Source organism: Pongo pygmaeus, chromosome 5 (assembly GCF_028885625.2).
Source record: "Pongo pygmaeus isolate AG05252 chromosome 5, NHGRI_mPonPyg2-v2.0_pri, whole genome shotgun sequence".
NCBI classification, from domain to species: domain Eukaryota; kingdom Metazoa; phylum Chordata; class Mammalia; order Primates; family Hominidae; genus Pongo; species Pongo pygmaeus.
This window is the reverse complement of record NC_072378.2, coordinates 167,738,948-167,752,152: the sequence shown is the minus strand read 5'-3', so window position 1 is coordinate 167,752,152 and position 13,205 is coordinate 167,738,948. Positions and strand designations below refer to the sequence as shown.

Sequence of the window (13,205 nt, the reverse complement as noted above, 5' to 3'; positions counted from 1 at the left end):
ATTGGCCAGGCGCGGTGGCTCACACCTGTAATCCCAGCACTTTGGGAGGCCAAGGCAGGTGGATCACGAGCTCAGGAGATAGAGACCATCCTGGCTAACACGGTGAAACCCCATCTCTACTAAAAATACAAAAAATTAGCCGGGCTTGGTGGCGGGTGCCTGTAGTCCCAGCTACTCAGGAGGCTGAGGCAGGAGAATGGCATGAACCCAGGAGGTGGCGCTTGCAGTGAGCCAAGATCGCGCCACTGCACTCCAGCCTGGGCAACAGAGAGACTCCATCTCAAAAAAATAAATAAATAAAAAATAAATAAAATTTGTATTATTATTTTTATAACCATTTTTCCATTTACATACGGTTGAAACTGCAGGTGTGAAAGCATACATATGAAACCTGCAGATATAAGGCTGACTGTACTTAATTCTCTTCCCCACCCATGCCTCTGCCCGCCACCTCTTTCCCCGCCAGCGACAGTTTCTGATCCATGACTTACTAATGAATTATTTAGAGAAGTAATTTTACTACAGGGCTAAGCGTGGGAACATTCATGCATCCATGTATCCATTCATTCAGGATGGTGTGAGAGTGTGACAGGGAATGGTAACGCCTGGTTTGGAAAATCCTGAGGTGACTGCCAAAGATACAAAAACATATGCCCCAAAACCTACATGTAATGTGAAAAAGCATCTCAATACATGTTAGTTTTAAAACACCTGAAAACTGGGCCAGGCACGGTGGCTCATGCCTGTAATCCCAGCACTTTGGGAGGCCGAGGCAGGAGGATCACTTGAGCCCCACAGCTGAGGATCAGAATGGGCAACCATAGCGAGACCCCTGCCTCTACATAAAAACATTTTTTAAAAAATTAGCCAGGTGTGCTGGCATGCACCTGTTGTCCTAGCTACCCAAGAGGCTGAAGTGGGCACTTGACCCAGGAAGACAAGACTGTGGTGAGCCATGATCGCACCACTGCACTCCAGCCTAGGCGACAGAGTGAGACCTTGTCTCTAAAAACAAAAAGACACCTGAAAACTATTTGTAAGAAGAAAGGATGATCTTTCATATTACATTTAATACAATGATAAAGAGCAACTAATTCTAAATATTAAAAACAAAAAAAATATAAATCTTACTCAACATTTCCAACTAAATGGTAAAAACCTAAGCTAGTAGGGCCTATCAAAAGTCTGTTATAATTTTCTGATACTTTTTTTTTTTTTCAAACAATTAGGATGTTTGGTACAATGAAATGGAATACAATGAGATAAATTATCACAGATGATACTTTGGAAGTCAGCAAGTGTTAATATATATTTCAAAATTATTAATTCATTTTTAAAATGCCCTCCCATTTCATATTTATACTCCTTGTATACCAAATCTTTTCTTTAATCTTTATTTTATTTTTATCTTGTCTCTCAGCAACAACAAAAATAAGAACTTCAGTTTTGCCCAAGTTACATCAGTTCAAAAACCCTACAAATCAATTCTAACTATACATATGAATTTTTTTTTAAGTTTATTTATAATATGAATATAGCTTCCCGAAGAAAGTGCCAAGGGTCTTTGAATGAGCCACTAGTACTTGTCGCCTCCTGCATTCAAAAGCAACCGGACACACGCGACACTCCTGATCAGTGCTCCAGAGCTCTGGGAGCAGCAGTACCCTGGGCCCTCCTGCATCGCGTGCCCAGTTCACGTCTACAGGACAGGCAGGGCTCCCACGATGGCTTTGCACACCTTGGGAGATGCCACTCACCTACCATGCGGATGGCCCCATCGGGAGTCTTGCTGTGTACAACCTCAACCACCACATGCAACATAGCATCTGGATGATGAAGATGTTGAGAATGTTAAGGCTGCTGGGAACTCACTGCATGCACAAGGCAAAGCAGAAAGGCAGGGGAACAAAGAGCTAAGGGCTTACCCATATAAGTAAGGCTGGCAATAGGCCACATGGGGTACAATACAGACTTCTCACAAGGCAGTTCAGAAACAAGATCAGAAATGTACAGGGAAAAAGGTTTCCAAATAATTGAGGAAGCATCCTGGCTTCAGGAACACAATAATGAAACAGAAGAGACCCAAATTACGGACTAAATCCTGGGATATGGGCCCACCTAGGTTCTTCAATCCCCTCTCAAGTCAGGGCACACACTACACTCTGCCCAAAGTACAGCGAAAGCTAAAGTCTGGGCCCATCACAGTTACTTCACATCACACAAAGTGAAAACCACATCTCTTAGGATGCCTTGGCTCTATGTATAAACTTCTTGAAAATGTTTAAGTTGTTTGAAACCCACAACAGCAATAAGATTATAAAAACTTCATACTAATATGCTTTTAAATTTTAGAAAAGTCCAAGAAACTGATTTTTAAAATCTATTAAGAAGTTTTATATCTTACTTAAGGTATGTCTCATCTCCAATTAAACTATCAACTCCTTAAGTTAGAACTGTGTTAAATGTGTCGCCCAAAGCATTAACACACAATAACTTTCACTATGTAAATGTTAAAAAAAAAAAACTTACTAAATCATTATTTTAAAGCATCTTCTTGTTTAATAACGCATAAATAACAGTGTGAACAGAAAGAGAATACAGTAATAGGAATTTACCTTTGAAACTACTAGAACTAAAGCCATCTAACACAACAGGTGGAATTTTTAAAAAGCTTTAAGTTTGAAGATTTTCAACCTAGTGAAAAAATCTATACATAACCAAAGTTCAACATAGGACTAATGAATCTCACAGAACTGATAATTAAATATTTTGTCTTATCCCAAGTAGATGTAAAAACTGTACTGATAATGTTTCTAAAACTTCTAATATTTAAATTTCATAAGCAGCTAATCTACTGGATTAGTCAATTTTTGTGATCTTTAGGGGAGGATGAAAAAGCAGCCAAGGCCTTGGTAGTATGCAGCATTGGCCCCCAGCAGTCTACTGTGAGCAGGGGCCCTGAATAAAGGGTCACAAATGTGCAATTGTCTGAAAAATGACAGAACACAAAAATGTCTTGGAGGAAATACATTTAATTTTTAATTTATCAATAGGTACGTATTCAAAAAATAGTTTGATGTTCTACTTTCCTCAAATAAAAATCACAATGTTACTAACATCTATATAATCATCCATTCAAAAGAAAAATACGTATTTTCAACTCTAATTGCCAACAAAACAGGAATTTTCAAAGTAAAACTGAGAGCGTGGTTTTAAGATTCAACAGTATGATTTTCACCTGGATAAAAACTGACAGTGAAATTTACTTTTTATTTCATGCCATCATTACTTTTTGTTTTTTTAGACAGAGTCTCACTCTGTCACCCAGGCTGGAGTGCAATGGCACGATTTCAGCTCACTGCAACCTCCGCTTCCCGGGTTAAAGCGATTCTCCTGCCTCAGCCTCCCAAGTAGCTGGGATGACAAGTGCGTGCCACCATGGCCGGCTAATTTTTGTATTTTAGTAGAGGCGGGGTTTCACCATGTTGGCCAGGATGGTCTTGAACTCCTGACCTCAAGTGATCCTCCCGCCTTGGCCTCCCAAAGTGCTGGGATTACAGGCGCGAGCCACCTAGCCCAGCCTCAAGTGACATTTCATAAGAAAACTGAGAACCCAACCTGACAGGAGCCCAGCGCTCCAGGAGGCCCCAGAGTCGAGACCTGATGCCCACAGGCTGCTTTTCTCCTCTGCCCTCATGCATGTTACCTTGTCACCAGCCTTCTGCCCGCTTGTCTTCTTCTTACCTTGTCCTTTATACCTTGGTATCTGAGCATGAGAATAAAATGAGATTTTACCACAAAATAGAAATCTTTAAAAATAAACTAACTCATTACCAAACAAAGATGCCTACTGAAAAATGTCTCCGAAGTGGAACATCTAGTTAATATATTCTGTGAGGCCTGCTTTTTTGGTCCTCTCTTAATTCTATTCCTGAAGTGGTCTACCTCATATTTACTGTTTCCAATAGTTACCAGGTCAAACATAGATACCTTAGCCTCCACCTGCTCAGCTCCTACTGGGTGGAGAATCACCTCTTTCATGCTACATTTTAGCAGCATTCTAAATAAGCCTCACTTGAGTTCCTAGGCAACTTCCTTGAAGACTTGTCCTGACCTCATCTGACCTTTCTCAGGAGCACACAAAGCTGGTTCCTAAAGGTTGGCTGGACCCTACTCTTGGAGAGTATTCTCCATGGGCCCTCAAGGCTGATTGGGTGCCAGTAGGAGATAGTTAGCAAGAAGACGGTAGGGAAAGTACTGGATCCCAAATCCAGGTCCTTTAGTACTAGAGAAATTGCATTTTAAGTGCCAAAATAAGGGTTTATCTTAGAACAGATGCAACCCTACACAAGGACTATCTAGGGTATTTCTGAAGTGGGTTTATGGGGACTAAACTAGAATAACGGGATGGTGGCAGAGACAGCTGTTAGGACAAATGCTGTTCTCTAAAGCAGCCTCAGGACAGTCCCCCCTTCTCTGGAAAAACTCACAGCATCATTTCCTGACTGACTTAAAACATTGAGATTCTCATTATAATTCTTAGATCTTAAAATGTATGCAGAGAGAATAAGAATATGTAAAATAGACTTTAATATTTTACCCTGAAGACATACATTATATATAGAAGGTTAGGATTGCTAATTTGCTTTAAAAACAGTAATAATTTGCTAAAAAGAGCTTCCAAATAGTCAAATGCTATAGGTACTGATAAGTACTTTGGAATATTCATTAATTTTAATTTTTCTAAAGCCAGGTATTTTCATGAAAAGTAAAGCTTACTTACATAGGCTGTTTTATTTGCAATTAATTTAAAGAAATTTTAAAAATTTACTCATGACCTTATTCTATCACTGGGTAGTTATAGCCTCCTATGAGGCTATTTAGGAAATAATTTAGGAAAAAAATATTTTAAAAAAAGGCCTTCCCTACAGCAACTAGAAATCTCAGAAGGAGCAACTATAAACAATACAATAGTTGTTTCCTTGGTTAGAAATGAAGTATAAAATTCCTTTAGTTTTCCAAACTTAAACAATAAAAAGGAGCAACAACATCAAAGAACAAGCAAAAAATAACAGCAATCGTTCAGCAATGTTCTGTGCCTAGACATTTAAAAAAGAAAGGTATCTTGTAGTATAATCACTATGTCCTCGAAGTTCATCTATTTAAAAAGATGCAACTGTATCTGAGAGTCGATCCACCACCATAAACCCACATGGGACCTCATCTTTTGGGATGGACTCCACAGCATCACTCTATTCCTATGGGATGAAAATCAAAGGGACAGTCAAAGAATACAAACCTGACCTGTCATGGACTGCAGGTTTGTGTAGTCCACAAACCCCCAGCTCCTATGTTGAAATCCTAACCCTCAATGTGATGGTATCAGAAGGTGGAGCCTTTGGGGGGTGAGCAGATCATGAGGGTGAAGCCTTTGTGAATGGGATTAGGGCCCTGACCCCAGAGAGCTCTCTCACCCTCTTTCCACCACGTGAGGACACAATGAGAAGACAGCTCTCTGCAACCTAGAAGAGGGACCTCACCAGACCTAACCATAGTGATGCCGTGATCTTGGACTTCCAGCCTCCAGAACTGTGAGGAAAAATGTGTTGTTTGTAAGCTGCCCAATCTATGGTACTTGGCAGCCTGAACAGACTAAACAGACCCAAACCTATCCTTTGGTAAGACCGCCTGGGACTACCAATTCATGCTATGCTCTTGAGAAAACAAATTTCCTGACAATCATCTTTCTATCCATTCCTACATATCCTGGATCTTAAATTCAAAGTATACAGCTCATTTTTTTTCCCATCATGCTTAATCTCTGAAATCAAGTCTTACCTTTAACAACTCATAAACACACAAACAGATGGACACATGCATACACACACAAATGTAACCAAAGTATATACATTTTCTTAGAAATTCTATCAAAACAGCTCATGTATATTAAAAACCATCATGATTTACAATTCTGAATCTCATCACCCATCTAGAAGTCTAAAATATTCATTCAATATTATATCCTATAATACATACTCCTAGCTTAATATTCTCAAGCTAGGAATTTATAAATGAAAAGTAAGTAAATCTCCTTGTTAATAGGAGAAAATGTCCAAAGTACCAAATAAATCCAAATATTCTATGATTCTGTTACTTACCAGCACATTCCTTTCTACGATACAAATGTCAAACAACTACCAACAAAGCAAAATTTTTTTTTTAATGTATACTTAATGGAAAAAAAGCACCTTCAAGAAACTAAAGAGCCCATGTGTTTATATAAAACAATACAACTTGTAACAAGAAAGACTAGACAGAGAAAAGCAGAGCCCTCTGGAGTTAAATCCAGACATGACTTCTGTGTTCTGCAGCTAACTCACCTTACTTGGTGTTGTCTGTGCACTTGTTTTTCCCTCTGGTGACTTTGGTGGAGAATGTACATCAGATAGGTCTAGTGCACCCTAAAATATTTTAGTTTAAAATTAAAATACATTTAAAAATAAAACACAAATATACCAATTACACTCCAATAGAATTTTAGCATTTAAAAACACTATACAATGTTGGTATTTTATTTCTTATTAAAGTAACCATCCTTTTTAGATTTTCCTCTAATTTTACCCCCTCAAAAACCTTCTACACATCCCTAGATTCTAATTACCTGCAAAATATTTCATTCATTCACTTTGAACAGGATACTGTCTTTCTCCACTGAAATCTGTCCCAGGTCTATCATTCCAGCATTTACCTCCTCACTTCCCTTCTCCCTACTCTCCAGACAAATAATACCCTGTAATTCTCTAAGATCTACTTTTTGCTCTCCTTGAATTTGTTTCCCTACTTCATTTTCTCTCAAGAAAAAATACCAAATAACAACTTTCATTAAAAATACTTTACCCCTTCAAATAGTAGTTCACTCTTCCAGTTTTCTACTTCCACACATTTTTTTTCCAAAATGCAAAGCACCTGTTCTAGCCCAACTTCCACAGGAGTCATCTGCATCTGCTGCCCAGTGCCCTGTCACCACAGGGTTCTGAGCACTGTGGTTAACGCAAAGGAGGAGGTTTTTAAAATGTTTCTTAAATGAAAATCACTTCCTACAATTCATCCACTACCAGCACAAGCTCTATGACATTGTACATAGTAAATACTGGCTGTTTTGTTACAAAAATCCCTTTATGACTGACTGTAACTTTTTAAATACGGAAATGTGCTGCTCTTCATAACTTCAGTTCTCCCTCTTCAGTCCCACTATTTCTGGTGGTGATATTATCTTCTAGGCTAAAATCCTTAAACTGGCCTTTGAGAGCTTTTCTTTTCTCTTACTGCCTTCTATGACCTTGCCCCATGCCAAAATATTAGTTTACCAAGTCTTGTTGATTCTCAAAAGGTCATCTTTATCTATTCATTTCTTTCTTTTTCTTTTTTTTGAAACAGGGTCTCACTCTGTCACCCAGGCTGGAGTGCAGTGGTGCGATCTCGGCTCACTGCAATCTCCGCCTCCCAGATTCAAGTGATCCTCCCACCTCAGCCTCTCAAGTAGCTGGGATTATAGGAATGCACCACCGCACCCGACTTTTTTTTTTTTTTTTTTTTGAGACAGAGTTTCATTCTTGTTGTCCAGGTTAGAGTGCAATGGCCAGATCTTGGCTTACTGAAACCTCCGACTGCCGGGTTCAAGCGATTCTCTTGCCTCAGCCTCCCGAGTACCACGCCCAGCTAATTACTTGTATTTTTTTTTTTTTTTTTTTTTTTTTGAGACAGAGTCTCGCTCTGTGGAGTGCAGAGACACAATCTCGGCTCACCACAACCTCCGCCTCCCAGGTTCAAGCAATTCTCCTGCCTCGCCCTCCCGAGTAGCTGGGACTACAGGTGCACACCACCATGCCCAGCTAATTTTTGTATTTTTAGTAGAGACAGGGTTTCACTATGTTGGCCAGGCTGGTCTCAAATGATCCGCCCGCCTCAGCCTCCCAAAGTTGGATTACAGGTTTGAGCCACCGCACCTGGCCAATCTTTTGTATTTTAGTAGAGATGGAGTTCCACCATGTTGGCCAGGCTGGTCTCGAACTTCTGACCTCAGGTGATCCACCTGCCTTGGCCTCCCAAAGCGCTGGGATTACAGGAATGAGCCACCGCGCCCAACATTAATTTTTATATTTTTAATAGAGACGGGGTTTCACTAGGTTGGCCAAGCTGGTCTCAAACTCCTGGCCTCAAGTGATCCGCCTGCCTCGGCCTCCCAAAGTGCTGGAATTACAGGTGTTAGCCACCATGCCTAGCCTGTATGTCCACTTATTTCTATTCTTACTGCTACTTCCTGTCTAGATTTGCGTTCTTATGTATTCCACTTCCTTCTAGTCTGCTAACTTCTCCATATTTTACCAATCTAACCTCCACAAATCTTCTAAATGGGTATTCCTCTTCGAATTTTCAAAGGCTTCCATTGACTGTGAACAGTATGTTAAAAATCACTATGCCGGCTGGGTGCGGTGGTTCACGCCTGTAATCCCAGCAATTTGGGAGGCCAAGGCAGGCGGATCACGAGGTCAGAGATTGAGACCATCCTGGCTAACATGGTAAAACCCCGCCTCTACTAAAAATACAAAAAAAAAAATTAGCTGGGTGTGGTGGTGGCTGCCTGTAGTCCCAGCTACTCGGGAGGCTGAGGCAGAAGAATGTCGTGAACCTGGAAGGCAGAGCTTGCAGCAGTGAGCCGAGATCGCGCCACTGCACTCCAGCCTAGGCAACAGAGCAAGACTCCATCTCAAAAAAAAAAAAAAAAAATCACAATGCTTTAGACTGTGTAAGAGATATGAAGATAAAGCCCTTGTCCTCAATAAATTTCCATGTGTAACCAGTGCAGATCACTACTACAACTTGACAGAAGGAGGCACTAAGTTACATGCAGTTTCTAGTAAGGAGAGAATAAGAACAAGAGTTGCAGCTGAGGAGAAAACCTGACTGACAAAATTCTACAGCTGGGGAAGGGGAAAGAGTATAATTCCAAGTGGAGGATAGAATAACAAAATAAGAGAAGGAGAAAAAACACAAGCCACTTTCAAGTAGTAGGTCCAAAGTTCAATCTGACTTAAGTACAAGGCTCCACATTAAAAAAAAAAAAAAAAAAGGCATAAGGCTAGAAAGACAGGTTAAGGCCACATCACACAGAAAATTTCATAAAGGCTGAAGAATCTGGGACTCCTGAGTCAGCAGTGCAGTCACTACAATCGTACAGAAGAAAGGAACAGAGGAAGGGCTGAAGTTTAAAAATAATTCTGCAACAGTGAATGACAGACTGAAAGCATGAGAACCCTTAGGAAGAAATGATCCTGGACAGATATAAGGACCTACATGGTAGAGGTGCTGAAGGAGATGAAAATGATCCATTGAGGGGCTCAGAAAACAGGAAAGGGCTTTAATTATCTACGGCTGGGGAGCGTCCAATAAAACCAAACAGAAGTCAAGTTAAAGCGGCTGGGGCACAGCAACCTAATTCTTGAGGTGGTTAAAATGCAGTTTTGGTAAAAAGCATCAGTAATTTAGTTCAGTGAGCTTAACCTATAGCTCGTTTTCTACAGTCAAAGTCAAAAGCTAATAAAAGCTCTAATTTTTTATTTCATTATAAACAACAGGTTTTCTTCCAAAGTAATAGAAAACACTAATAAATAATGAAGGGCCAAAACATACATCTTTGAGGTCTCTATTTTAAATATTTTATCTATTTGTTTATATACATACACACAAACTATTAAAATTAAATACCCAGATATTAGGAAGGGAAAACTAGCAAAAAATGGAGATGAGATGCCCAACTTACTGGTTCAGCAACTTGGGGGAGTAAAACAACTACCTTTTGAGGATATAGAATTCCTATCCTGGGTCTATTTGACAGAATCACAGCTATGAAAAAGTCAGGGCAAACTTCAGAGAAGGCCTCAAATCCACGAGTCAGAATGAAGTACTGAAGAACAGTGATTCTGTGTCCATTTTCACATCACACCCACTACACAGGAATGCTACTGGGTCTCATTTTGAGGTACACAACCTACCTAGCAGAGAACAGAAAGCCCTACTGGGTCTCATTTTGAGGTACACATCCTACCTAGCAGAGAAGAGAAAGCCCTCCATCAATTCCTCTTTCTTCCACAGCCTGTTACCAAAGCTACTGGGTGCAAGGTGGAGAGTGAATCCTTCCTGACAGAAGAACTGAATCTAGAACACATGTGAAGAGGCGGCTCCTCGGGATGAAACCAAGGAGCCACAGGAATAGAATCAACCAAAACACGGAAGGGAGCAAGAAGACGTGGAAGAGGGTTATTTGCGGGGAGTAAGGTGGGATTTGCTTTTGTCTTTATGTTTTTACCTTTTAGAGGTAAAGAGAAGAAAGTAAGTTTTTCCACACAGGATTCGAATGTACTATTGGGTTATCCAGGGGGGTATGTTTTGTGAAGAGCTGGAAATTCTAGTCTGGAGCTAGGATAAAGGACTGAGCTGGGCTTAGGCAGACTACACTGAACTTAAAGAGTCATCCATACAAAAACAAGAAACAGTAATACTAATATAGTCGTCCCTCAGTATCCACAGGGGATTGGTTGTAGGACTCCCCTGCGGACACCAAAATCCAAGGATGCTCAAGTCTCTTATGTGAAAAGACATATTTGCATATAACTTATGTACTTCAAATCATGTCTAAATAACTTATATCTAATACAATGTAAGTGCTATATAAACAGTTTTCTACTATATTTGCATTCTTTTCTTGTATTTTCTCTGAATATTTTCTTTTTTTTTCTTTTTGTTGAGACGGAGTCTCGCTCTGTCGCCAGGCTGGAGTGCAGTGGCACGACCTCGCCTCGCTGCAACCTCCACCTACTGGGTTCAAGTGATTCTGCCTCAGCCTCCCAAGTAGCTAGGACTACAGGCACACACCACCGTGCCCAGCTAATTTTTCTATTTTTAGTAGAGATGGGGTTTCACCATGTTGGCCAGGATGGTCTCCATCTCTTGACTTCATGATTCGTCCACCTCGGCCTCCCAAAGTGCTGGGATTACAGGCATGAGCTACCGCGCTCAGCCTATCCGAATATTTTCAATTCACAGTTAATTGAATCCACTGATGCCTACTACAATAACACACAGAGTCCTCCGTGCCAAGCACTGTGCTCAAAGCTTCACACATCTTGCTTCCTTAGACCCCTCCAGACCTGTAGGCGCGATACTTCTGTGATCTCCATGTTGCAGATAAGGAAGCTGGGCACACGGAGGCTGAGTGACTGCAGGCTCACAGAGCTAGAATGTAGCAGAGCTGGGGTTTCACCCAAGTAACCTGGTTCCAGAGTCCATGCTAGTGGTATGTTAAGGAAGAAAGATCAATCTAGACAGAAAAATATGCATAAACACCACTGCAATGAGGTGAGCAACAGCACAACTACTAAACAGAAAAGAAAATGAAAGGGCAGTTAGAAAGAGAAGAGAGTTCTTCAGGGCCACAGAAGCCGAGAGGGGAGAGCCAATAAACAGAGGTCATCACGACCTGAAGACTGCTGGCCCCAGGAGACTGGGTTCTTTAGTTTGTTTTTGATTGCCTAGTACCCAGCACAGTATCTATTAAACAAGCACACAATAAAGGCTTGCTGAATATTGATAAATGAAGGAATGAAATTATATGCACAAGCTGAAGTGACAACCTGTGCTCTGGGCGAGCCACCTCACTCCCAGCCAGCCCAGGATCTGGCTATGCTCTCCTGCTTCCACACTTGGCTGGCACCATTCCAACTTCTCGGAACACCCTTCCCAATCCTCACCCCAAAACTGACATCCTACTCTCACTTTAAAATTGACTTCAATAAAATTTTGGCATGTGACAATCGCTTCCTCCTCTAAACTATTCATAATATGTTTGGAAATAATGTGTTAAATGACAATTCCTCCATAAACTGTTATTTAAATGTTAATTTCCTTATTTGAGCACATTTTATCTTAAATAGCTTTGCGCTATTCAGAGACACAGAAGTTTCTTATATTTTATCTTATAGTACCCACAAAGTCTATTTACCATGCCTTACACATAATTAGTACTCAGGCAAGCTTTATCAATTTTCAAAAATTCTAATAGAAAATATCCTCTGAGATTCACCAAAGAAAATAAGTAGGAAACCTATACAGCCCTCCACATTCTTACCTATCAATTTCTGACTAAAAGCTCACATTTAATCAAATATCTGGAACAGTTACAGATGTTGCCTGTATCTATAAAACAGAGTATCTTTATGTAAAATTAATGTATGAAAATAAAATTATATCATTAATCTCATTAGCACAATTTCTAAAAAAAGGTTAAGAGATGAAGAGTACTAATAAAAAAAAGTGTAAGTTTGAACTATTTCTAAACAGTTTAAAGCAAAATCAACAGCTTAGTTTTAAGCCTAAAGAGGCCTTTAAGTCCAAAAATTTATTAACTATCCTATAAATCAGTCCTCAGTCCTTTTATATTTAACTAAGATGTTTTAATAAAAATAATAGCAAGTTGAGTGCTTCTGTTGGCTTATGCAGAGAAACCTCAGAACACCAAGGTAGGGCCTGGTAGAGCCCACTTCATACACAGTATGGCATGAACGGAGGATCAAGCGAGGCAACGAGGAGTTGGGATTTGTTCCAGACAGTTTAGCTCATGACCCAACACTCTTGAGGATCAAAAACCAGAAAAGATATGCCACAGAATCAGAGTCAGCACATTCCTAATTTTCATTAAAATTTGCATTGATACAATCTGAATGCATCTCATTTTGTTTTTAAGGAATATCTTCTAGTATGAAAACCGTAATTTACTATATATGCACTAATCTGCATGGCTAAACTAAGTAGCCAATAATTAAAATAGAAAAAGATAACACAGAATTCTACTTACTTCCCCAGTGGTTGGCCCTTTTTCTTTCTGTTGACAGCGCCTGATCACTTCTAATAATAAAGGTCCACCCACAGTACCTTCTGCTTCAATTATACCTAAATCTCGGGCTAAATTCTCTCGACCTTCGAGACCTTGCAGCTAGAAAAGAAGTTAAAATACAAGTGCACAAAAAAATAGCAGAAGTTATTCTCAAGGAGTAAAGAAAATATTTTCAGAGTTTAAAGACATCTTTAAACTCAGAGACTGTCTTACTAATGAGTGAAATGACTATTTTTAAAAATTATGCCTATTTCTT

The 13,205-nt window shown here is 39.9% G+C and overlaps 1 protein-coding gene across 2 annotated transcripts in view; it reads right to left on the bottom strand.

Annotated features, from left to right (window-relative positions):
* The window catches only part of CEP43 (centrosomal protein 43), a 56,106-nt gene that overhangs the window by 25,024 nt on the left and 17,877 nt on the right, over positions 1-13,205 (bottom strand). Inside the window, exons 6-8 of one of the 2 annotated variants that reach the window (XM_054490540.2) lie at positions 12,911-13,048; positions 6,381-6,461; positions 3,707-3,766 (exon numbers count right to left, since the gene is read on the bottom strand). In XM_054490540.2, the coding sequence (XP_054346515.1) occupies positions 3,707-3,766; positions 6,381-6,461; positions 12,911-13,048 (279 nt within the window). The remainder of the gene's footprint in view (positions 1-3,706; positions 3,767-6,380; positions 6,462-12,910; positions 13,049-13,205) is intronic. The other variant, XM_054490544.2, reaches the window with a different exon arrangement.